The sequence below is a fragment of the Chiloscyllium plagiosum genome, unplaced genomic scaffold (genome assembly GCF_037043375.1).
Source record: "Chiloscyllium plagiosum isolate Xiang-an unplaced genomic scaffold, Cpla_swu_hap1 HiC_scaffold_40, whole genome shotgun sequence".
NCBI lineage: Eukaryota > Metazoa > Chordata > Chondrichthyes > Orectolobiformes > Hemiscylliidae > Chiloscyllium > Chiloscyllium plagiosum.
In genome coordinates, this window is record NW_028270178.1 from 6,088,600 (window position 1) to 6,115,770 (window position 27,171).

The 27,171-nt window shown below is 53.2% G+C and overlaps 1 protein-coding gene across 1 annotated transcript in view; it reads right to left on the reverse strand.

Annotated features, from left to right (window-relative positions):
- Positions 1–27,171, reverse strand: part of LOC122545625 (uncharacterized) — a 172,440-nt gene that overhangs the window by 136,585 nt on the left and 8,684 nt on the right. The window contains exons 2-3 of the mRNA XM_087981620.1: positions 6,315–6,338; positions 4,773–4,793 (exon numbers count right to left, since the gene is read on the reverse strand). Of these exons, the coding sequence (XP_087837746.1) occupies positions 4,773–4,793; positions 6,315–6,338 (45 nt within the window). The remainder of the gene's footprint in view (positions 1–4,772; positions 4,794–6,314; positions 6,339–27,171) is intronic.

Below are 27,171 nucleotides of genomic sequence, written 5' to 3' on the forward strand. Positions count from 1 at the left end.
CACCCACACACACTCACACATACACACTCACACACACACCCACACACTCATTCACACACACTCTCACTCACACCCACACACTCACACCCACACACTCTCACTCACACACTCTCACTCACACCCACACACACTCACATACACACATTCATTCACACACTCTCACACCCACACACACTCACACCCACACACTCATTCACACACACTCATTCACACACACTCTCACTCACACCCACACACTCACACCCACACACTCATTCACACACACTCTCACTCACACACACACACTCATTCACACCCACACACCCACACACACGCATTCACACCCACACACTCACACCCACATACACACACTCGCTCACACTCACTCATACAAACACACACTCACTCACAAACTTGCTTGCGCACACACACTCACAGACACACGCTCACACTCATGTTCAATCATTAGCACACTCACACTCGGACACAACAATGTTAAACTGTTTTACAAATTGACAGGTGAGATTTACAGGGAGAGGCTGAACAGGCTGGGGCCGTTTTCCCTGGAGCGTCGGAGGCTGAGGGGTGACCTTATAGAGGTTTATAAAATTATGAGGGGCATGGATAGGATAAATAGGCAAAGTCTTTTCCCCCTGGGGTGGGGGAATCCAGAACGAGAGGGGCATAGATTTAGTGCGAGAGGGGAAAAATATAAAAGAGACCTAAGGGGTAACTTTTTCACCCAGAGGGTGGTACGTGTGTGGAATGAGCTGCCAGAGGAAGTGGTGGGGGCTGGTACAATGACAGCATTTAAAAGGTGGGTGGGGACATGAATAGGAAGGGGTTAGAGGGAGATGGGCCAAGTGCTGGCAAATGGGACTAGATTAGGTTAGGGTATCTGGGACAGCATGGACGGGTTGGACCGAAGGGCCTGTTTCCGTGCTGTACGTCTCTCTGACTCTAAATGGGACTAGATTAGGTTAGGGTATCTGGGACAGCATGGAGGGGTTGGGCCGAAGGGCCTGTTTCCGTGCTGTACATCTCTCTGACTCTAAATGGGACTAGATTGGGTTAGGATATCTGGGACAGCATGGAGGGGTTGGGCCGAAGGGCCTGTTTCCGTGCTGTACATCTCTCTGACTCTAAATGGGACTAGATTAGGTTGGGATATCTGGGACAGCATGGAGGGGTTGGGCCGAACGGCCTGTTTCCATGCTGTACATCCCTCTGACTCTAAATGGGACTAGATTAGGTTGGGATATCTGGGACAGCATGGACGGGTTGGGCCAAAGGGCCTGTTTCCGTGCTGTACGTCTCTCTGACTCTAAATGGGACTAGATTAGGTTAGGGTATCTGGGACAGCATGGAGGGGTTGGGCCGAAGGGCCTGTTTCCGTGCTGTACATCTCTCTGACTCTAAATGGGACTAGATTGGGTTAGGATATCTGGGACAGCATGGAGGGGTTGGGCCGAAGGGCCTGTTTCCGTGCTGTACATCTCTCTGACTCTAAATGGGACTAGATTAGGTTGGGATATCTGGGACAGCATGGAGGGGTTGGGCCGAACGGCCTGTTTCCGTGCTGTACATCTCTCTGACTCTAAATGGGACTAGATTGGGTTAGGATATCTGGGACAGCATGGAGGGGTTGGGCCGAAGGGCCTGTTTCCGTGCTGTACATCTCTCTGACTCTAAATGGGACTAGATTAGGTTGGGATATCTGGGACAGCATGGAGGGGTTGGGCCGAACGGCCTGTTTCCATGCTGTACATCCCTCTGACTCTAAATGGGACTAGATTAGGTTGGGATATCTGGGACAGCATGGAGGGGTTGGGCCGAACGGCCTGTTTCCATGCTGTACATCCCTCTGACTCTAAATGGGACTAGATTAGGTTAGGATATCTGGGACAGCATGGACGGGTTGGACCGAAGGGCCTGTTTCCGTGCTGTACGTCTCTCTGACTCTAAATGGGACTAGATTAGGTTAGGGTATCTGGGACAGCATGGAGGGGTTGGGCCGAAGGGCCTGTTTCCGTGCTGTACATCTCTCTGACTCTAAATGGGACTAGATTAGGTTGGGATATCTGGGACAGCATGGAGGGGTTGGGCCGAACGGCCTGTTTCCGTGCTGTACATCTCTCTGACTCTAAATGGGACTAGATTAGGTTAGGATATCTGGGACAGCATGGAGGGGTTGTGAGCATGTCTGCCTGAATGTGTGTGTGTGTCTGTCTTTGTTGTGTGTGTGTGTGTGTCTGCCTGTGTGTGTGTGTGAGCGTGTCTGCCTGTGTGTGTGTGAGTGTGTCTGCCTGTGTGTGTGTGTGTGAGCGTGTGTCTGCCTGTGTGTGTGAGCGTGTCTGCCTGAGTGTGTGTGTGAGCGTGTCTGCCTGTGTGTGTGTGAGTGTGTCTGGCTGTGTGTGTGTGAGTGAGCGTGTGTCTGCCTGTGTGTGTGAGCGTGTCTGCCTGAGTGTGTGTGTGAGCGTGTCTGCCTGTGTGTGTGTGAGGTCTGGCTGTGTGTGTGTGAGTGTGTGTGTGTGTGTGTGTGAGTGAGCGTGTCTGCCTGTGTGTGTGTGAGTGTGTCTGCCTGTGTGTGTGTGTGTGTGAGTGTGTCTGGCTGTGTGACATGGTGCTGTGTTGTGTGGGTGAAGGGAAGGCAGTGGTTAGGATCGAACAACAGCACGACGTTCACACCCGTACACAGAGTAACGCAGGGCTGTGCGGAATATTATGCTGGGCCCTGGTCTGACTCAGAGGGTCACAGTGTGGGGGGGGGGGGGGGGGGGGGGGGGAGACGCTCGGAGAGGGAGGAGGAGAACGGATCTCGCAAAATGTACCCAGAGCCACACCCCCCACCCCCAAAACACACCCCTGGGGGCTGGGGGAGTGGACACAACGCAGCTACTCATCAACATCGGAGCAGGCAGGAGGCCATTCAGCCCCTTCTCCAGCCTGTTACACAGGGGGAACAGCAGGAGGCCATTCAGCCCCTTCTCCAGCCTGTTACACAGGGGGACAGCAGGAGGCCATTCAGCCCCTTCTCCAGCCTGTCACACAGGGGGAACAGCAGGAGGCCATTCAGCCCCCTTCCCCAGTCTGTCACACAGGGGGAACAGCAGGAGGCCATTCAGCCCCTTCCCAGCCTGTTATAGAGAATGATGTCACTGTGCTGTCTGGTGCTGGCCGTTCCTGGGTTCTGACCCCCACAGCCCCAGGGACGTCGAATCTCAGACTGGCCCCGTGGGTGAATAGCCCATTGCTTCCAAGCAACAAATTAATCTGCCAATCAGAGATCCAGTCTCTCTCCAGTTCCACCAATCATAGGCTTCCTCTCTCTCACGCTTGGCGCTCCTCCAGTAACATGGACTCTGATAGGAGGAGCTGCCAAGGCTTGGTAAGGCCTCCTGTGATTGGAGGAGCTCCTGTGGACAGGTACCACAACAGAGCACCTGGAGATGCCCCTTTCCCTGACAGAGGGAAAGAGAGAGGGAGGGGGAGAGAGAGGAGGCAGAAAGATAGAGGGAGGGATAGATAGAGGGAGGGAGAGAGAGAGGGAGAGACTGAAAGAGGAAGAGAGAGAGAGAGACAGAGAAAGAGGAAGAGAGAGGGAGAGGGAGAGAGGCAGGGAGGGAGAGAGGGAGAAGTGAAAGGGAGAGGGGGAGGGAGGGAGAGAGAAGGACTGTGTGTTTGAGAGAGGGAGAGAGTGAGTGTGAGTCTGCGACAGCTGCAGTGTGTGTATGAAAGAGAGAAAGTGTGTGAGAGCATGACGGAGAATGTGTGTGTGTGAGAAAGAGAGTGAGAGTGTGTGTATTACGGCGCGGAGATGTTGTGGAGGGGTGGGAGTATGTATCTTTGTGTGTGTGAGTTTGTGTTTCTATGTGTGTGTATGAGGGTGTGTGAGTGTGTGTCTGTGTGTGTGAGTGTGACTGTATGTGTGTATGAGTGTGAGGGAGTGTGTATGTATGTGTGAGTGTGAATGTATGTGTATGTGAGTGTGTGTGTGAATGTGTGTGAGTGTGCGTGAGTGTGTGTGTGTGAGTGTGAGTGTGTGTGTGTGAGTGTGTGATTGTGAGTGTGTGTGTGTGATAGAGTGTGTATATGAGTTTGTGAGTGTATGAGTGTGTGTGTGAGTGTGTGTGTGTATGAGTGTGAGTGTATGAGTGTGAGTGTATGAGTGTGTGTGTATGAGTGTGTGTGTGTATGAGAGTGTGTGTATGAGTGTGTGTGTGAGTGTATGAGTGTGTGTGTGAGTGCATGTGTATGAGTGTGTGTGTATGAGTGTGTGTGAGTGTGGGTGAGTGTGTGTGAGTGTATGAGTGTGTGTGTGTGAGTGTATGAGTGTGTGTATGTGAGTGTGTGTGAGTGTATGAGTGTGTGTGTGTGTGAGTGAGTGTGAGTATGTGTGTGTGAGTGCGTGTGTGTGAGTGAGGGTGTGTATGAGTGTGTGTGAGTGTATGAGTGTGTGTGAGTGTGTGTGTGTATGAGTATGTATGTGTGTGTGAGTGTGTGTATGAGTGTGTGTGTGAGTGTGAGTGTGAGAGTGTGAGTGTGTGTATGAGTATGTGTGTGTATGTGTGAGTGTGTGTGTATATGTGTAAGTGTGTGTGTGTGCGTGTGAGTGTGTGTATGTGTGTGTGAGTGTGTATGAGTGATGTGTGTGTGTGTATATGTGGAGAGAGTGTGATAGACCTAATAAGGAAATGTTTGCACCAGCAATACACTTGACCTGAGAAAGGGATTCTTTCATGAAAGTGACATTTGAATAATTTCTCCTGAATGAAATACAAGAGGATACAAACCACCTCGGGACGTTGGTGTGTCTGAAAAACAAAGTGAGACATCGATGAGAATGTGGCTCAGTGCGAAGCGAGGCTGTATATTGTGAAGAGATTATCCCAGAGGAAAGATCCTTCGGTCCATCACCTCTGTGCTGGTACACACGGGCGTGATGACCCGAATGTTTACGTATTATATCACGAGTAATGATTGCGACCGAGAGAAATGGACACATTGTCTAATAACTTGCTGCCCAAGGTCCAATGACTCCCATTGTTCAATTGCCCATCGAACCCTGACAGTGTGGGAGCGGGCCATTCAGCCCATTGAGTTCGCACTGACCCCCCCCCCCCCCCCCCCCCCCCCCCCCCCCCCCCAAAAACACAGCCCTACCCAACCCCTGCAAACCTCCATTCCCCCCATGGTTCATCCACCCTAACTGCACATCCCGGAGAATTCTGTGGATTATTACTGTTGGTATCCATTACGTGGATCATTCACCTGAAATCGGATAGAGCATCACAGGCGCAGTACAGGCCCTTCGGCCCCTCGGTGTTGTGCTGACCCAATCTGAAGCCCATCTAACCCACACCATTCCATTCTCCTCCACGTGCCTATCCAATGCCCATGTAAATGCCCTTAAAGTTGGCGAGTCTCCCACTGTTACAGGCAGTGTGTTCCAAGCCCCCTCTGAGTAAAACAACTCCCTCTGACATCTGTCCTATATCTATCTCCCCCTCCCCCCCCCCCACCTCATTTTAAAACTCGTGCTAGCCATCACCATCTGAGGGGAAAAAGGCTCTCGCTGTCCACCCGATCTAACCCTCGGATTATCTTACACGTCTCGATTAAGTCACCTCTCGACCTCCTTCTCTCTGACGAACACAGCCTCGAGTCCCTCAGCCTTTTCCTCGTGAGGCCGCCCCTCCAGACCAGGCAACATCTCAGTAAATCTCCTCTGAAACCTTTCAGAAGCTTCCACGTGCTTCCGATAATGCGGTGACCGGAACTGCGCGCAATGCTCCAAGTGCGGCCGTACCAGAGCTTTGTACAGCTGCAGCATGACCTCCTGGTTCCGGAACTCAATCCCTCTCCCAATAAAAGCTAACACACCGTACACCTTCTTAACAACCCTGTCAGCCTGGGTGGCAACTCTCAGGGTAGTGGGGTGGGTCTGGGTGCGATGCTCTCTGAGTGGGTGGGGGGGGGGGGGGTGAGGTCAGTGTGAATTGATGGGCTGAATGGCCTGGTTCCATACTGTACACATTCTATTCTGCTCTGAGAAAAGGGGCTCACGCCCGAAACGTCGATTCCCCTGCTCCTCGGGTGCTGCCTGACCTGCTGCGCTTTTCCAGCGACACGTTTTCTGTTCTGAAAATTGGCCAAACTTCAGACCTTCCTTTGGACCCAGCCAAAGGTGAGGATTATGGGTCAAACAGGCATCACAAAAAAAAACAAAATTGGAACAGGGCAAATACACCTCAATGGGAAAAAACAGAATTCCTTTCATAATAAAATCGCGACTGACTAATTGCAACGGAGTGCAATGTGAAGGAGATACGAACCTGCGAGTCCGAAAGCCGTAGTACCTGGAAAACAAAATTAAACAGGAATGAGAACGCGGCTCAAGGGAAAGCGAGATCTGAATATTGAGAATTTTATCAACAACTTAGAGGGGTCTGTCGCACATAGGGGACACATCCGTCCATCACCGCTGGGCTGGTACTCTTTCGTTAGGTTGTGGCACAGGGGTGAGCTAAAGGTTACAGCTGAAGATTGTCCGTATCTCACTCGAGAAAGTCAAGTCTGGTAAAATCCCAAGGAGTAAACGTATCAAGGGGGTCAGTGCTGAGGGAGCGGGCACTGTCGGAGGGTCAGTGCTGAGGGAGTGGGCACTGTCGGAGGGTCAGTGCTGAGGGAGTGGGCACTGTCGGAGGGTCAGTGCTGAAGGAGTGGGCTCTGTCGGAGGGTCAGTGCTGAAGGAGTGGGCACTGTCGGAGGGTCAGTGCTGAGGGAGTGGGCCCTGTCTGAATGTCAGTGCTGAGGGAGTGGGCACTGTCGGAGGGTTAGTACTGAGGGAGTGGGCACTGTCGGAGGGCCGGTGCTGAGGGAGTGGGCACTGTCGGAGGGTCAGTGCTGAGGGAGTGGGCACTGTCGGAGGGTCAGTGCTGAGGGAGTGGGCACTGTCGGAGGGTCAGTGCTGAGGGAGTGGGCACTGTCGGAGGGTCAGTGCTGAAGGAGTGGGCTCTGTCAGAGGGTCAGTGCTGAGGGAGCGGGCACTGTCGGAGGGTCAGTGCTGAGGGAGTGGGCCCTGTCGGAGGGTCAGTGCTGAGGGAGTGGGCACTGTCGGAGGGTCAGTGCTGAGGGAGTGGGCCCTGTCGGAGGGTCAGTGCTGAGGGAGCGGGCACTGTCGGAGGGTCAGTGCTGAGGGAGTGGGCCCTGTCGGAGGGTCAGTGCTGAAGGAGTGGGCACTGTCGGAGGGTCAGTGCTGAGGGAGTGGGCACTGTCGGGGGGTCAGTGCTGAGGGAGTGGGCACTGTCGGGGGGTCAGTGCTGAGGGAGTGGGCACTGTCGGAGGGTCAGTGCTGAGGGAGTGGGCACTGTCGGAGGGTCAATGCTGAGGGAGTGGGCACTGTCGGAGGGTCAGTGCTGAGGGAGTGGGCACTGTCGGAGGGTCAGTGCTGAGGGAGTGGGCACTGTCGGAGGGTCAGTGCTGAAGGAGTGGGCTCTGTCGGAGGGTCAGTGCTGAGGGAGCGGGCACTGTCGGAGGGTCAGTGCTGAGGGAGTGGGCCCTGTCGGAGGGTCAGTGCTGAGGGAGTGGGCACTGTCGGAGGGTCAGTGCTGAGGGAGTGGGCCCTGTCGGAGGGTCAGTGCTGAGGGAGCGGGCACTGTCGGAGGGTCAGTGCTGAGGGAGTGGGCCCTGTCGGAGGGTCAGTGCTGAAGGAGTGGGCACTGTCGGAGGGTCAGTGCTGAGGGAGTGGGCACTGTCGGGGGGTCAGTGCTGAGGGAGTGGGCACTGTCGGGGGGTCAGTGCTGAGGGAGTGGGCACTGTCGGAGGGTCAGTGCTGAGGGAGTGGGCACTGTCGGAGGGTCAATGCTGAGGGAGTGGGCACTGTCGGAGGGTCAGTGCTGAGGGAGTGGGCACTGTCGGAGGGTCAGTGCTGAGGGAGTGGGCTCTGTCGGAGGGTCAGTGCTGAGGGAATGGGCACTGTCGGAGGGTCAGTGCTGAAGGAGTGGGCTCTGTCGGAGGGTCAGTGCCGAGGGAATGGGCACTGTCGGAAGGTCAGTCCTGAGGGAGTGGGCACTGTCGGAGGGTCAGTGCTGAGGGAGTGCCGCACTGTCATAGGTTCAGTGCTGAGGGAGTGCGCACTGTCAGAGGGTCAGTGCTGAGGGAGTGCTGCACTGTCGGAGGGTCAGTGCTGAGGGAGTGCTGCACTGTCGGAGGGTCAGTGCTGAGGGAGTGGGCACTGTCGGAGGGTCAGTGCTGAGGGAGTGGGCACTGTCGGGGGGTCAGTGCAGAGGGTGTGGGCACTGTCGGAGAGTCAGTGCTGAGGGTGTGGGCACTGTCAGAGGGTCAGTGCTGAGTGAGTGGGCACTGTCACACGGTCAGGGCTGAGGGAGTGGGCACTGTCGGAGGGTCAGTGCTGAGGGAGTGGGCCCTGTCGGAGGGTCAGTGCTGAGGGAGTGGGCCCTGTCGGAGGATCAGTGCTGAGGGAGTGGGCCCTGTCGGAGGGTCAGTGCTGAGGGAGTGGGCTCTGTCGGAGGGTCAGTGCTGAAGGAGTGGGCTCTGTCGGAGGGTCAGTGCTAAGGGAGTGGACACTGTCGGAGGGTCAGTGCTGAAGGAGTGGGCTCTGTCGAAGGGTCAGTGCTGAGGGAATGGGCACTGTCGGAGGGTCAGTGCTGAGGGAGTGGGCACTGTCGGAGGGTCAGTGCTGAGGGAGTGGACACTGTCAGATGGTCAGTGCGGAGGGAGTGGGCACTATCGGAGGGTCAGTGCTGAGGGAGCGGGCACTGTCGGAGGGTCAGTGCTGAGGGAGTGGGCGCTGTCAGAGGGTCAGTGCTGAGGGATGGGCACTGTCGGAGGGTCAGTGCTGAGGGAGCGGGCACTGTCGGAGGGTCAGTGCTGAGGGAGTGGGCGCTGTCAGAGGGTCAGTGCTGAGGGATGGGCACTGTCGGAGGGTCAGTGCTGAGGGAGTGCCGCACTGTCGGAGGGTCAGTGCTGAGGGAGTGGACTCTGTCAGATGGTCAGTGCGGAGGGAGCGGGCACTGTCGGAGTGTCAGTGCTGAGGGAGCGGGCACTGTCGCAGGGTCAGTGCTGAGGGAAATGGCACTGTCGGAGGGTCAGTGCTGAGGGAGTGGGCACTGTCGGAGGGTCAGTGCTGAGGGAGTGGGCCCTGTCGGAGGGTCAGTGCTGAGGGAGTGGGCACTGTCGGAGGGTCAGTGCTGAGGGAGCGGGCACTGTCGGAGGGTCAGTGCTGAGGGAGTGGGCACTGTCGGAGGGTCAGTGCTGAGGGAGTGGGCACTGTCGGAGGGTCAGTGCTGAGGGAGTGGGCACTGTCGGAGGGTCAGTGCTGAGGGAACGGGCCCTGTCGGAGGGTCAGTGCTGAGGGAGTGGGCACTGTCGGAGGGTCAGTGCTGAGGGAACGGGCACTGATTTTTTTCATACTGCTCCTGACTGCATTTGCAGGTAAATTGATTATCAATTGGTAACAAAGGCAAGACCTAAAAAAAATACCAATCAGTTGTTCGTAAAAGCATGTCCAAAAACTGAATAAAACAAGAAAAGACAACCTCTATTTTGAAGCGTTTCAGTCGAGAGTTGCCCTGTGCCTTGATGTTAACCCCTTATTCACGTACAGATATTCACATCACTTTGCAAACATGGTCCAATACAGTTCTGTGTCAGTATGAAAAGATCGGAACTGCAGCCAAATTCCAATTTTTATTCATTCTTCTGTATTGACCTGCTTTGGTAACCGTGTAGGTATATGACAACTTCTTTCTGAATCAGGTGAATAAAGTTCTCTGCGCGTTAATAGCCTGCAGCTTTTCATATTAGATTAGATTCCCTACAGTGTCTTCGGCCCTTCAGCTCAACCAGTCCACACTGACACTCTGAAGAGTAACCCACCAAGACCCATTTCCCCTCTAAATAATGCCTCTAACACTACGGGACAATTTCCCACAGCCAATCCACCCTAACCTGCACATCCCTGGGCACTATGGGACAATTTCCCATGGCCAATCCACCCTAACCTGCACATCCCTAGGCACTATGGGACAATTTCCCATGGCCAAGCCCCCCTAACCTGCACATCCCTGGGCACTATGGGACAATTTCCCACAGCCAATCCACCCTAATCTGCACATCCCTGGACACTATGGGACAATTTCCCATGGCCAATCCACCCTAACCTGCACATCCCTGGGCACTATGGGACAATTTCCCATGGCCAATCCACCCTAACCTGCACATCCCTGGGCACTATGGGACAATTTCCCATGGCCAATCCACCCTAACCTGCACATCCCTGGGCACTATGGGACAATTTCCCATGGCCAATCCACCCTAACCTGCACATCCCTGGACACTACGGGACAATTTCCCCATGGCCAATCCACCCTAATCTGCACATCCCTGGGCACTATGGGACAATTTCCCATGGCCAATTCACCCTAACCTGCACATTCCTGGGCACTGTGGGACAATTTCCCATGGCCAATCCACCCTAACCAGCACATCCCTGGGCACTATGGGACAATTTCCCATGGCCAATCCACCCTAACCTGCACATTCCTGGGCACTGTGGGACAATTTCCCATGGCCAATCCACCCTCACCTGCACATCCCTGGGCACTATGGGACAATTTCCCATGGCCAATCCACCCTAACCTGCACATTCCTGGGCACTGTGGGACAATTTCCCATGGCCAATCCACCCTCACCTGCACATCCCTGGGCACTATGGGACAATTTCCCATGGCCAATCCACCCTAACCTACACATCCCTGGGCACTATGGGACAATTTCCCATGGCCAATCCACCCTAACCTGCACATTCCTGGGCACTGTGGGACAATTTCCCATGGCCAATCCACCCTCACCTGCACATCCCTGGGCACTATGGGACAATTTCCCATGGCCAATCCACCCTCACCTGCACATCCCTGGGCACTATGGGACAATTTCCCATGGCCAATCCACCCTAACCTGCACATCCCTGGGCACTATGGGACAATTTCCCATGGCCAATCCCACCCTAACCTGCACATCCCTGGGCACTATGGGACAATTTCCCATGGCCAATCCACCCTAACCTGCACATCCCTGGACACTATGGGACAATTTCCCGTGGCAAATCCACCCTAACCTGCACATCCCTGGGCACTATGGGACAATTTCCCATGGCCAATCCACCCTCACCTGCACATCCCTGGGCACTATGGGACAATTTCCCATGGCCAATCCCACCCTAACCTGCACATTCCTGGGCACTGTGGAACAATTTCCCATGGCCAATCCACCCTAACCTGCACATCCCTGGGCACTATGGGACAATTTCCCATGGCCAATCCACCCTAACCTACACATCCCTGGGCACTATGGGACAATTTCCCATGGCCAATCCACCCTAACCTACACATCCCTGGGCACTATGGGACAATTTCCCATGGCCAATCCACCCTAACCTGCACATTCCTGGGCACTGTGGGACAATTTCCCATGGCCAATCCACCCTCACCTGCACATCCCTGGGCACTATGGGACAATTTCCCATGGCCAATCCACCCTCACCTGCACATCCCTGGGCACTATGGGACAATTTCCCATGGCCAATCCACCCTAACCTGCACATCCCTGGGCACTATGGGACAATTTCCCATGGCCAATCCCACCCTAACCTGCACATCCCTGGGCACTATGGGACAATTTCCCATGGCCAATCCACCCTAACCTGCACATCCCTGGACACTATGGGACAATTTCCCGTGGCAAATCCACCCTAACCTGCACATCCCTGGGCACTATGGGACAATTTCCCATGGCCAAGCCCCCCTAACCTGCACATCCCTGGACACTATGGGACAATGTCTCATGGCCAATCCACCCTAACCTGCACATCCCTGGGCACTATGGGACAATTTCCCATGGCCAATCCACCCTAACCTGCACATCCCTGGGCACTATGGGACAATTTCCCATGGCCAATCCACCCTAACCTGCACATCCCTGGGCACTATGGGACAATTTCCCATGGCCAATCCACCCTAACCTGCACATCCCTGGGCACTATGGGACAATTTCCCATGGCCAATCCACCCTAACCTGCACATCCCTGGGCACTATGGGACAATTTCCCATGGCCAATCCACCCTAACCTGCACACCCCTGGGCACTATGGGACAATTTCCCATGGCCAATCCCACCCTAACCTACACATCCCTGGGCACTATGGGACAGTTCCCCATGGCCAACCCCACCCTAACCTGCACATCTTTGGACTGTGGGAGGAAACCGGAGCACCCGGAGGAAACCCACGCAGTCACGGGGGGATGTGCAAACTCCACACAGACAGTCGCCCCCGATGGTGGGATTGAACCTGTGACCCTGGCACGGTGAGGCAGCAGCGCTAACCACTGAGGCACCGTGCTGCCCTTTATTTTAATGTAAAAGTTAATTTTTCCATTTGGCAACACATCCTCAAACATCCACTCCCTCGATCACCAATCATACATGTTGGGTTTGAATCCCATCAGTCAAGGCATTGGTTTGTCGAGCGCCTGCTGGGGTAGTGTGGTTGAACCGTCTAAGGTGCTGGATTTAAGTTCCAGTCACTGTTGCGTTGTGGGTTCAAATCCTACCACTCCTGAAGCCCCAGATTTTATTTTTAAATTAGATACGGCCATGACTTCGAAAGTACTTTATTGGCTGCAATGAATAAACCTGGTACTGGGAACAGTGCTCAGCTAACGGGCTGGTTCAGTCACAAGGGGCCGAACGGACTCATTCTGGTTGAGTAACACTTCCTCTGTTATGGCCTTCAGTGTTGGAGACCCCCTATTTGTCTCGAGTACAGTGCCTCATCTCTCGTTTCGACAAAGCTCCCAGACTCAATACTGAGTGACGACCGAAGGCACCAGTAATACGTCAGCTCCTCGTTTTGTCCCGTCCGGCTTTCCACAGGGTAGGCTCTGTACGCCATCAGGTCCTGGGCCTGCTCGCGGCTTGCCACTTCAACGCCCAACCCTGCTCCCATGCCCCCCATGTCTGTCGTTGGCCTGCTGCAATGTTCCAGTGAGGCTCAACACAAACTGGAAGGACTGAGTTAAGAATCACACAACACACCAGGTTATAGTCCGACAGGTTTAATTGGAAGCCCACTAGCTTTCGGAGCGACGCTCCTCCATCAGGTGATTGTGACCCCTTTGGCAGGTGATTCATCTGATGAAGGAGCGTCGCTCCGAAAGCTAGTGGGCTTCCAATTAAACCTGTCGGACTATAACCTGGGTGTTGTGTGATTTTTGACTTTGTACAGCCCAGTCCAACACCGGCACCTCTGACTCGTGGAGGAACAGCATCTCGTCTTCCGACTAGGCATGTCACAGCCTGCCGGTCTCAACAACTCCAGGTGATTATCCCATCTCGACCCCCTCTGCTTTCATTCTGCTCCATAATTTTATTTCAATTATCTTTTTTTTAAAACATTGTTTTCACTGTTCTGTACCTCTTATCTCTTTCTCTTTCTCTCGCTCCCCACTCTCTCATCACCTTTTTCCTCTCCTCTTCCCCTCTTTTGCTACCCTTTTCCCCTGTTTTCCATTTTGCCTCTGCTTCACCCATCCCTCCCATATTTTGCCTCAGCCTTGGTCATTCACAGCCCCTAACCTCCCTATAATCTCTCCGTGCACTGTCAGTATCACCTCTTTATCGCTACCTTTGCTCCTGGAGCCATGACTCACCTTCTCTCAGCCTCCTATAAATACCTCCCTATTTCTCCCTTTTTATTAGCTTTGACAAAGGGTCAGTTAGACTCAAAACGTCAGCTCTCTTCTCTCCTTACAGATGCTGCCAGACCTGCTGAGATTTCCCAGCCATTTTTCTCTTTTGGTCCCCTGCTTTCCACAGCCATTCAACAACAACCCTTTGCATTTGCCCAGCACCTCAGACGCAAGTCCCAAAGCTCTGTCACGCACACACACACAAGGAGAGATTGGAACCATCAACTCAAAGCCTGATCAGGAACAGAGGGTTTTGGGAATGTCTTTAATGAGGGAGGTGAGAGGGGAGGGAGAAAGAGAGAGAGATTGAGAGGGGAGGGAGACCAGAGGGAAGAGAATAGAGAGGAGGGTGAGAGACACAGTGAGACAAACAGAGTGGGATAGAAGAGAGGCAGAGAGAGAGAGAGGTGGAGAGAGAGAGAGAGACAAGAATGATAGGGTAGAGAAAGGGTTAGACAGGAGAGTCAGACTGAGAGATCGAGACAGAGAAAGAAAAAGAGAGAGACAGAGAGAGGGAGAAACAGAGGTAGAGACAGAGAGGGAGAGAGTGAGACAGAGAGAGAGACAGAGAGAAAGCTAGAAAGACAGAGAGGGAGCTAGAGAGACGGGCGGGAGAGAGAGACACAGGGAGAGAGAGGGAAACAGAGACAGAGAGAGACAGAGAGGGAGTGATGGAAAGGGAGAGACAGAGAGAGACAGAGAAAGACAGAGAGGAAGAGATAAGGAGAGAGACAGAAAGATGGAGAAAGAGAGCGACAGAGGGGGGGGAGAGAGAGAAAGGGAGAGACAGAGAGAGGGAAACAGAGACAGAGAGAGAAAGAGGGAAACAGAGACAGAGAGGGAGTGATGGAAAGGGAGAGACAGAAAGCGAGAGAGACAGAGAGAGAGAAAGAGAGAGGGAGAGAGAGAGAGACAGAGAGAGAGAGACAGAGAGAGAGAAAGAGAGAGGGAGAGAGAGAGAGACAGAGAGAGAGAAACGAAGAGGGAGAGAGAGAGAGACAGAGGGAGAAACGAAGAGGGAGAGAGAGAGAGACAGAGGAAGACAGAGAGGGAGACGTGAAAATGTTTGAGGGTGGGCTTTCAGAAATTAGCATCCAGGCAGCTGAAACCACTGCTGCCAGTGACAGAGAAATTATAACGGGGTGGGTTTGTGTGTCTGTTACTGTCAGGAAACTATAATCCTCCCCACGGGAACACAGCGGCAGGAAGGGGGCTGTTACAAGCCTCAAACCTACTCTACTATTCAATGCTATCGGGTCTGTTTGCTCACAATACTGTGTACAGTCACTGCTCGGAGGTAGCAATATTGTTGGGGTAGACATCCAGTGTCTGCGGCTAATATTCTGGGTTCAAATCCCATCAAGGACGAACTCTGAGTACTTCTTTCCGACTGGGCGAATGGGGGAAGGATGTTCCTGACAACGACAGGATCACAAACACATCAAAAGCTATGGGGTGGGGGGTGGTGGGGGATGAGGGACAAAGTTGGATGCTTGACTCTGAGCGTGCCGAAGGGGGCAGGGCTGAATGGCCAACTGAGTCAGAGAGTCAGAGAGATGTACAGCACGGAAACAGACCCTTCGGCCCAACCCGTCCATGCTGTCCCAGATATCCTAACCTAATCTAGTCCCATTTAGAGTCAGAGAGATGTACAGCACGGAAACAGGCCCTTCGGCCCAACCCGTCCATGCTGTCCCAGATATCCTAACCTAATCTAGTCCCATTTAGAGTCAGAGAGATGTACAGCACGGAAACAGGCCCTTCGGTCCAACCCGTCCATGCTGTCCCAGATATCCTAACCTAATCTAGTCCCATTTGCCAGCACTTGGCCCATCTCCCTCTAACCCCTTCCTATTCATGTCCCCACCCACCTTTTAAATGCTGTCATTGTACCAGCCCCCACCACATCCTCTGGCAGCTCATTCCATACACGTACCACCCTCTGGGTGAAAAAGTTGCCCCTTAGCTCCCTTTCCCCTCTCACCCTAAACCTATGCCCCTCTAGTTCTGGACTCCCCCACCCCAGGGAAAAGACTTTGCCTATTTATCCTATCCATGCCCCTCATGGTTTTATAAACCTCTATAAGGTCACCCCTCAGCCTCCGACGCTCCAGGGAAAACAGCCCCAGCCTGTTCAGCCTCTCCCTGTAGCTCAGACCTTCCAATCCTGGCAACATCCTTGTAAATCTTTTCTGAACCCTTTCAAGTTTCACAACATCTTTCCGATAGGAAGGAGACCGGAATTGCACGGAATGTTCCAGCAGTCTGTCAGCTGGCCTATCACTTAACTCCAGACCCACCAGGCGGACTGCTCCTCTCCCCCACGCCAGCCCCAGGGAATAAATACTGACCTCGCCCCATGTCTCCCAACACCCCAGTGAACGAACTCTCTTCAAAGAAATACTCCCTCAGACACTTTCGGTGAAACGATACGACTCAGTCCGGGAGTTCAAACCGATTGAGAGATCGATTAACCTGTGGGCGGTGGAGCAGCTGGAGTTTTGCTTTTGATTTCACTCCTGAAAGAGCTGACACCAAATTTTCAACTCTTTCCACTCCACCCCCCACCCCACCTCCCCAAAAGGCAGCGGAAACTGTTTGTCCCGACACACGCTCGGTATCTCAAAGGACTTAACCAAACCTGCGGCCGAAAATCATCGAATCCCAACAGTGCGGAAACAGGCCTTTAGGCCCAACCAGTCCACACCGACCCTCTGAAGAGTAACCCACCAGGAGCCATTCCCCGACCCCATAACCTGACATTAGCCACTGACTGATACACCGAACCTGCACATCCCTGGGCACTATGGGACAATTTCCCCATGGCCAATCCCACCCTAACCTGCACATCCCTGGGCACTATGGGACAATTTCCCATGGCCAATCCCACCCTAACCTGCACATCCCTGGGCACTATGGGACAATTTCCCATGGCAAATCCACCCTAACCTGCACATCCCTGGGCACTATGGGACAATTTCCCATGGCCAATCCACCCTAACCTGCACATCCCTGGGCACTATGGGACAATTTCCCATGGCCAATCCCACCCTAACCTGCACATCCTTGGGCACTATGGGACAATTTCCCATGGCCAATCCCACCCTAACCTGCACATCCCTGGGCACTATGGGACAATTTCCCATGGCCAATCCCACCCTAACCTGCACATCCCTGGGCACTATGGGACAATTTCCCATGGCCAATCCCACCCTAACCTGCACATCCTTGGGCACTATGGGACAATTTCCCATGGCCAATCCCACCCTAACCTGCACATCCCTGGGCACTATGGGACAATTTCCCATGGCCAATCCACCCTAACCTGCACATCCCTGGGACACTATGGGACAATTTCCCATGGCAAATCCACCCTAACCTGCACATCCCTGGGCACTATGGGACAATTTCCCATGGCCAATCCACCCTAACCTGCACATCCCTGGGACACTATGGGACAATTCCCCATGGCCAATCCACCCTGACCTACACATCCCTGGACACTATGGGACAATTTCCCATGGCTAATCCACCCTAACCTGCACATCCCTGGACACTATGGGACAATTTCCCATGGCCAATCCACCCTAACCTGCACATCCCTGTGCACTATGGGACAATTTCCCATGGCCAATCCACCCTAACCTGCACATCCCTGGGCACTATGGGACAATTCCCCACGGCCAATCCACCCTAACCTGCACATCCCTGTGCACTATGGGACAATTTCCCATATCCAATCCCCCCTGACCTGCATATCTTTGGACTGTGGGAGGAAACTGGAGCACCCAGAGGAAACCCATGCAGACACAGGGGGGAGAATGTGCAAACCCCACACAGACTGTCCCCCGAGGTGGATATCAAACTCGGGTTCCTGGCGTTGGGAGGCAGCGGCGCTAACCACTGAGACACCGTGCTGACACCCTTCATCACTGGAATCCCTGCAATTCTTAGTTTCGAATCCTATGCACATGCTTCGGTGATTCAAGCCCCATTCCCGTCCCACTAAAGGAATTTAAAATTTAGTTGGGGGAGGGGGGAATGCGGAAGAGGGGGAGAATATTAAATCTGGGACTCAAACGTAATTTTAAGCGTGAGGGATGTGCAGACCGGGCTTGGGGTTAATTGTTCCGTTAAGTCCAGGGCTGTGTGGGCCAGGAGGGGTAAACGTGGGGTGACAGGGATAGGGGAGGGTGGGATGCTCTTCGAAGGGTGGGTGCAAACGTGACGGGCTCGAGTGGCCTGCGTGGAATAAATCCAACCGTAGCCTCACATCAGTGCGAGGACGTACCAGAATCTCGGACTGTCAGACAATACTCTCTGATAAGGTACGAAAACAGATCGAGGTCTCTTCTTCCCTCTGGGTGTGGGGAGCGGGAGGGCATAAATATTCCTCAGAGCTTTCTCCCGCTCGGTATCGAATCTTTCCGTGGAAAGAAAAACAAGATTATCCAATCTTTATCACCTGGCCCGGGTTGGGATCTTGCTGTGCACAGAGTTAATTGTCACTGTTCCTATGTTACAAAGGCGCCTTCAACTTCCAACACGCTTCATTGACTACAATGAGGCAGCTGCGCTCAAGAAAAAAAATCCACAATATTACCACAGCTCTGCTTCTGACTTTTTGGCCCCCAAAGCGTCGGCCTGTCACAGGTGTAAGGAGCCAAAGGGACCCCTCCGCTGCTGAGTGCGTCCGTGTTGCTCTGATAAGCCCCGGGCATCTCCCTGATTATAGCTCGTTGGCTGGCTGACGACTAGGCCGAGATTGGAGCCTGGGCCTTTCCGATCAGGGTGTGTCTTTTTTCGGCTGGGTAGTCTGGGTGCGACAGAGATGTCCGAACACTAGGCCGGGATTGGAGCCTGGGGCTTGCCAAGCTGTGTGTGTGTATTTGGGGCTCAGTCGACCGAGTGAGTTTGCGGTCTGTGAACACTCGGCCGAAAATGGAGCCTGGTTCTTTCTGATCAGGGTGTGTCTTTTTTTGGCTTGGTAGATTAGGTGTGACAGAGGTGTTCGAACACTAGACCAGGATTGGAGCTTGGGGCTTGCCGAGCTCTGTGTGTGTGTGTGTGTGTGTCGGGGCTCAGTAGATTGGGTGAGTTGAGGGTGTTTGAACAGTAGGCCGAGATTGGAGCCTGGGCCTTCCAATCAGGGTGTATATTTGGGTATCAGTAAAACGGGTGAGATTGGGGTGTTTGAACACTAGGCCAAGACTGAGGCCTGGGCATTCCTAATCAGGGTGCGTGTGTTCGACACTCAGTAGACTAAAACTGATCAGGCTGTTTAAACACTAGGCCGGGATTGGAGCCTGGGACTTGCCAAGCTGCTTGTGTATTAGGAGTTCAGTAGACTGGGTGAGTTTGGGGTGTTTGAACAGTAGGCCGAGATTGGAGCCTGGGTCTTTCCAGTCAGGGTGTATGTTTGAGGCTCAGTAGACTGGATGAGTTTGGAGTGTTTGAACAATAGGCCGAGATTGGAGCCGGGGCCTTTCCAAACAGGGTGTGCTTTTGGAGCTGGGAGGCTGGGAGCGATTGGGCTGTCTGAAGACTAGGCCAAGATTGGAGCCTGGCCCTTCCCGAGCTGAGGGGCTCAGTGCCAAGTTGCGTACGGGTCAGGCTAAGTTGACAGAGGCCTTTCAGAAGTGTAAAATAGTGTTTGTCTCAGGCAACCCCGTACTACGCTCAACCAAAGCTTCTCTGAACGAGGGACTGTCTACTGTTTTTGCTCTCGTCTCTGTCTCTCTGCCCCCCCTGTGCTACACATGAACAATAGTTGGCATCCGTTGGTTTCACTGTGCACATGAGGATCAAACACAACACCTGCGTGTGTGGTTCAGCCCCAAGCCAAAAGCTGCACAAACAATCCTCGACAGCTACTGCACGAGACAATTGAACAGCATAAGGTAGGGGAGCAGAATTAGGCCATTCTGTCCATCTCGCCTGCTCCGCTATCGATCATGGTGGATATGTTTCTGAACCCGTGCTCTCCCTAACTTCTCCCCATAATCTTTTGACCCGCGATATAGCCGTCGTACCTGGTCTTTGGGAGAGTGATGCACTCAGAAACAATTCGTCTCTTTTTCGCCAATCGAGGACTAGAGGGCATCAGTTTAAGGTTAGAGGGGAAAGAATAAAAGGGAACTGGGGGGGGGGGGGGTACCTGTGTTTTTTTTTCACCCAGAGGGTGGTATGTGTATGGTATGAGCTGCCAGAGGAAGTGGTGGGGGCTGGTACAATGACAGCATTGAAAAGGCATTCAGATGAATACATGGATAGGAAAGGTTTACGAGGATAAGGCCCAAGTGCAGGGAAAATGGGGTGAGAGGTGGGCGGACAGTTTGGTCGGCACGGACTAATGTGGGCCGAAAGGCCTGATTCGAAACAGCAGGGCTCTGTGACTCTCCGTCGGTGAAGTTATTTTTATTGAAGGTGAACAAGTTCCTGTCAAATGTCACTCATAGAGTCAGGGAGATGTACAGCACGGAAACAGGCCCTTCGGCCCAACCCCTCCATGCTGTCCCAGATATCCCAACCTAATCTAGTTCCATTTAGAGACAGAGAGATGTACAGCACGGAAACAGGCCCTTCGGCCCAACCCGTCCATGCTGTCCCAGATATCCTAACCTAATCTAGTCCCATTTAGAGTCAGAGAGATGTACAGCATGGAAACAGACCTTTCGTTCCAACCCGTCCATGCTGTCCCAGATATCCTAACCTAATCTAGTCCCATTTGCCAGCACTTGGCCCATCTCCCTCTAACCCCTTCCTATTCATGTCCCCACCCACCTTTTAAATGCTGTCATTGTACCAGCCCCCACCACTTCCTCTGGCAGCTCATTCCATACACGTACCACCCTCTGGGTGAAAAGTTGCCCCTTAGCTCCCTTTCCCCTCTCACCCTAAACCTATGCCCCTCTAGTTCTGGTCTCCCCTACCCCAGGGAAAAGACCTTGTCTATTTACCCTATCCATGCCCCTCATGATTTTATAAACCTCTATAAGGTCACCCCTCAGCCTCCGACGCTCCAGGGAAAACAGCCCCAGCCTGTTCAGCCTCTCCCTGTAGCTCAGATCCTCCAACCCTGGCAACATCCTTGTAAATCTTTTCTGAACTCTTTCAGGTTTCACAACACCAAGACCCCTGATTTCTGTGAGAATGAGGGTCTCCAAGGCTCCAGGGGCAGCTGCATGGCAGTATTGCCAAGCTGTTCACCCAGAAACTCGGCTAACATTGTGGGGACTCTGGGCTCGAATCCCACCACGGCATAATCCAATGTTCAAATAAAAACCTGGAATTAAGGCACTACTGATGGCAAGTGCCAATTAGAATTAGAATCCCTGCAGTGTGGAGACGTGCCCATCATGTCCAGACTGAAACTACGAAGAGTAACCCGCCCAGACCCATTCCCCCTATTCTATCACCTACATTTATCGTAGGATAATGCCCCTAACCTGCACATCCCTGGGCACTATGGGACAATTTCCCATGGCAAATCCCACCCTAACCTGCACATCCCTGGGCACTATGGGACAATTTCCCATGGCAAATCCCACCCTAACCTGCACATCCCTGGGCACTATGGGACAATTTCCCATGGCAAATCCCACCCTAACCTGCACATCCCGGGGCACTATGGGACAATTTCCCATGGCCAACCCACACTAACCTGCACATCCCTGGACACTATGGGACAATTTCCCATGGCCAATCCACCCTAACCTGCACGTCCCTGGGACACTATGGGACAATTTCCCACGGCCAATCCCACCCTAACCTGCACATCCCGGGGCACTATGGGACAATTTCCCATGGCCAATCCACCCTAACCTGCACATCCCTGGGCACTATGGGACAATTTCCCATGGCCAATCCACCCTAACCTGCACGTCCCTGGGACACTATGGGACAATTTCCCACGGCCAATCCCACCCTAACCTGCACATCCCGGGGCACTATGGGATAATTTCCCATGGCCAATCCACCCTAACCTGCACATCCCTGGACACTATGGGACAATTTCCCATGGCCAATCCACCCTAACCTGCACGTCCCTGGGCACTATGGGACAATTTCCCACGGCCACTGAGACACCGTGCTGCCCTGGAGAGTGGGCAGAAGAACCCACCTGGTTCAGTAATGTCCTTCAGGGAATGTGTCTGCCATCCTCACCCAGTCTGGCCCACAGCAATGGCGCCGACTCTGAAATGGCGGAGCAAGCTTAGCCATTGTATCGATCGCTGTGAAGTGTCACCAGGTCTGACAGCCACAAACCTTCCCAAGTCCTCTGGGAGTCGCGATTTCCCTCCTTAGGTGCACACGGACGGCAGCATTTTCAGGAAGGCACCTTCTCAAGGGGCAGGTGGGGGCCCTCAGAAAAGAAAAACCACCCCAGCCAATGCTGGCGATGTCTCCACACGGCACGGATTCAGGGCCTTTGGCCTAACCAGTCCAGAACGACTGCCATCCCAAATTAAGCTGGACCCGCCCAGCTGCCCTCTGCTTGCCACCAAACCTTTCCTATTCATGAATGTCTTTGAAACCTTGCGCGAGTGGGCCCACACCGACACAGGGAGCTCATTTTAGATTAGATTAGATTACTTACAGTGTGGAAACAGGCCCTTCGGCCCAACAAGTCCACACCGACCCGCCGAAGCGTAACCCACCCATACCCCTACATTTACCCCTTTACCTAACACTACGGGCAATTTAGCATGGCCAATTCACCTGACCTGCACATCTTTGGACTGTGGGAGGAAACCGGAGCCCCCGGAGGAAACCCACGCAGACACGGGGAGAACATGCAAGCTCCACACAGTCAGTCGCCTGAGTCGGGAATTGAACCCGGGTCTCTGGCGCTGCGAGGCAGCAGTGCTAACCACTGTGCCACCGTGCCGCCCACATTTTGCACGCTCAGCACAAAACAAAACGTTGCTCCCCTCAGCTTTACTCCTTTCACCTTCAAAAACGTGCGCCCACCCCGGTCTTGAAATCCCCCAGCCGAGGGAAAAGACATCTGTCATTCACTTTATCCACGCCCCTCGTGATTTTATACACCTCCATAAGGTCATCTCTCAATCTCCTACGCACCAGTGAAAAAAGTCCCAGCCTATTTTTCTCCCTCCGACCCTCCATCCCCAGCAGCATCCTGGTAAATCTCTTCTGAACCGTCTCCAGTTTAATACTATCCTTCCGATAATGGGGTGACCAGAACCAGACATAGTACTCCAGAAGTGGCCTCACCAACATACAACCTCAACATAACGTCGCAGCTCCTGATATTCAAAAGTCTGAGTGATATAATAAGAACAGGTTTCCATGACAGGGCTCAGTATCCGTACGGAATCATCACCACGTTCCAGGAACACCTTCACCTCCTCTCCACCTGACTGCATCAACACCTCCCTCTCTGCTTTCTCTCTCGTGTGCTAATCCCCCAACCCCCTTGAACACATCGACATCACTCCCTTCCATCGTTCCCTATCGGGGCGAGTCATCGCTTCGTGGGTAACGGACTTCCCCCTGAATACCCTGTGCTGTTCGCTGGAAGTTCACTGATGCCTGGCGCTCACTATCGAATCGTTTTCTCTACACCTACCCTCGGAAACCCTCTCGCCACCTTAAACATGTTCAGATTTCCCAACTCAGCAGAAAAACAAAACCCAAATCATTTGACCATTTACTGCGGGAGAACATAGAAACGTACAGCACGGAACAGGCCCTTCGGCCCACGATGTGGTGCCAAGGATTGTTCCCAATCTAAAATAAAATAACCTAACCTGCGCACCCCTCAGCTCACTGCTCTCCATGTGAATGTCCAGCACTCGCTTAAATGTCCCCAATGACTCTGCTCCCACAACCACAGCATTCCATACATTCACAACACTCTGCGTAAAGAACCATAATTTAAATAAATTTGTTTTCACTGACCTCGAGTTACCTGCAGGCCTTTCTAAGAGACCGGATCTGTACACAGTGACTCCCAGTGCGATACAGAGACCGGAACTGTACACAGTGACTCCCAGTGAGATACAGAGACCGGAACTGTACACAGTGTCTCCCAGTGCGATACAGAGACAGGAACTGTACACAGTGACTCCCAGTGTGATACAGTGACCGGAACTGTACACAGTGACTCCCAGTGAGATACAGAGACCGGAACTGTACACAGTGTCTCCCAGTGCGATACAGAGACCGGAACTGTACACAGTGACTCCCAGTGCGATACAGAGACTGGAACTGTACACAGTGACTCCCAGTGCGATACAGAGGCCGGAACTGTACACAGTGACTCCCAGTGTGATACAGAGACCGGAACTGTACACAGTGACTCCCAGTGTGATACAGAGACCGGAACTGTACACAGTGACTCCCAGTGTGATACAGAGACCGGAACTGTACACAGTGTCTCCCAGTGCGATACAGAGACTGGAACTGTACACAGTGACTCCCAGTGCGATACAGAGGCCGGAACTGTACACAGTGACTCCCAGTGTGATACAGAGACCGGAACTGTACACGGTGACTCCCAGTGCGATACAGAGACCGGAACTGTACACAGTGACTCCCAGTGTGATACAGAGACTCGGAACTGTACACAGTGACTCCCAGTGTGATACAGAGACAGGAACTGTACACAGTGACTCCCAGTGTGATACAGAGACCGGAACTGTACACAGTGACTCCCAGTGTGATACAGAGACCGGAACTGTACACAGTGACTCCCAGTGTGATACAGAGACAGGAACTGTACACAGTGACTCCCAGTGTGATACAGAGACCGGAACTGTACACAGTGACTCCCAGTGTGATACAGAGACCGGAACTGTACACAGTGACTCCCAGTGTGATACAGAGACAGGAACTGTACACAGTGACTCCCAGTGTGATACAGAGACCGGAACTGTACACAGTGACCCCCAGTGTGATACAGAGACCGGAACTGTACACAGTGACTCCCAGTGTGATACAGAGACAGGAACTGTACACAGTGACCCCCAGTGTGATACAGAGACCGGAACTGTACACAGTGACTCCCAGTGTGATACAGAGACAGGAACTGTACACAGTGAGTCCCAGTGTGATACAGAGACCGGAACTGTACACAGTGACTCCCAGTGTGATACAGAGACCGGAACTGTACACAGTGACCCCCAGTGTGATACAGAGACTGGAACTGTACACAGTGACTCCCAGTGTGATACAGAGACCGGAACTGTACACAGTGACCCCCAGTGTGATACAGAGACTGGAACTGTACACAGTGACTCCCAGTGCGATACAGAGACCGGAACTGTACACAGTGACCCCCAGTGTGATACAGAGACTGGAACTGTACACAGTGACTCCCAGTGCGATACAGAGACCGGAACTGTACACAGTGAGTCCCAGTGTGATACAGAGACCGGAACTGTACACAGTGACTCCCAGTGTGATACAGAGACCGGAACTGTACACAGTGACTCCCAGTGCGATACAGAGACCGGAACTGTACACAGTGACTCCCAGTGTGATACAGAGACAGGAACTGTACACAGTGACTCCCAGTGCGATACAGAGACCGGAACTGTACACAGTGACTCCCAGTGTGATACAGAGACAGGAACTGTACACAGTGACTCCCAGTGCGATACAGAGACAGGAACTGTACACAGTGACTCCCAGTGCGATACAGAGACCGGAACTGTACACAGTGACTCCCAGTGTGATACAGAGACAGGAACTGTACACAGTGACTCCCAGTGTGATACAGAGACAGGAACAGTACACAGTGACTCCCAGTGCGATACAGAGACCGGAACTGTACACAGTGACTCCCAGTGCGATACAGAGACCGGAACTGTACACAGTGACTCCCAGTGCGATACAGAGACTGGGACTGTACACAGTGACTCCCAGTGTGATACAGAGACAGGAACTGTACACAGTGACTCCCAGTGCGATACAGAGACCGGAACTGTACACAGTGACTCCCAGTGCGGTACAGAGACCGGAACTGTACACAGTGAGTCCCAGTGCGATACAGAGACCGGAACTGTACACAGTGACTCCCAGTGCGGTACAGAGACCGGAACTGTACACAGTGAGTCCCAGTGTGATACAGAGACCGGAACTGTACACAGTGACTCCCAGTGCGATACAGAGACCGGAACTGTACACAGTGACTCCCAGTGCGATACAGAGACCGGAACTGTACACAGTGACTCCCAGTGCGATACAGAGACTGGGACTGTACACAGTGACTCCCAGTGTGATACAGAGACAGGAACTGTACACAGTGACTCCCAGTGCGATACAGAGACCGGAACTGTACACAGTGACTCCCAGTGCGGTACAGAGACCGGAACTGTACACAGTGAGTCCCAGTGCGATACAGAGACCGGAACTGTACACAGTGACTCCCAGTGTGATACAGAGACCGGAACTGTACACAGTGTCTCCCAGTGCGATACAGAGACCGGAACTGTACACAGTGACTCCCAGTGTGATACAGAGACCGGAACTGTACACAGTGAGTCCCAGTGTGATACAGAGACAGGAACTGTACACAGTGACTCCCAGTGTGATACAGAGACCGGAACTGTACACAGTGACTCCCAGTGTGATACAGAGACCGGAACTGTACACAGTGACTCCCAGTGTGATACAGAGACAGGAACTGTACACAGTGACTCCCAGTGTGATACAGAGACCGGAACTGTACACAGTGACTCCCAGTGTGATACAGAGACCGGAACTGTACACAGTGACTCCCAGTGTGATACAGAGACAGGAACTGTACACAGTGACTCCCAGTGTGATACAGAGACCGGAACTGTACACAGTGACCCCCAGTGTGATACAGAGACCGGAACTGTACACAGTGACTCCCAGTGTGATACAGAGACAGGAACTGTACACAGTGACCCCCAGTGTGATACAGAGACCGGAACTGTACACAGTGACTCCCAGTGTGATACAGAGACAGGAACTGTACACAGTGAGTCCCAGTGTGATACAGAGACCGGAACTGTACACAGTGACTCCCAGTGTGATACAGAGACCGGAACTGTACACAGTGACCCCCAGTGTGATACAGAGACTGGAACTGTACACAGTGACTCCCAGTGTGATACAGAGACCGGAACTGTACACAGTGACCCCCAGTGTGATACAGAGACTGGAACTGTACACAGTGACTCCCAGTGCGATACAGAGACCGGAACTGTACACAGTGACCCCCAGTGTGATACAGAGACTGGAACTGTACACAGTGACTCCCAGTGCGATACAGAGACCGGAACTGTACACAGTGAGTCCCAGTGTGATACAGAGACCGGAACTGTACACAGTGACTCCCAGTGTGATACAGAGACCGGAACTGTACACAGTGACTCCCAGTGCGATACAGAGACCGGAACTGTACACAGTGACTCCCAGTGTGATACAG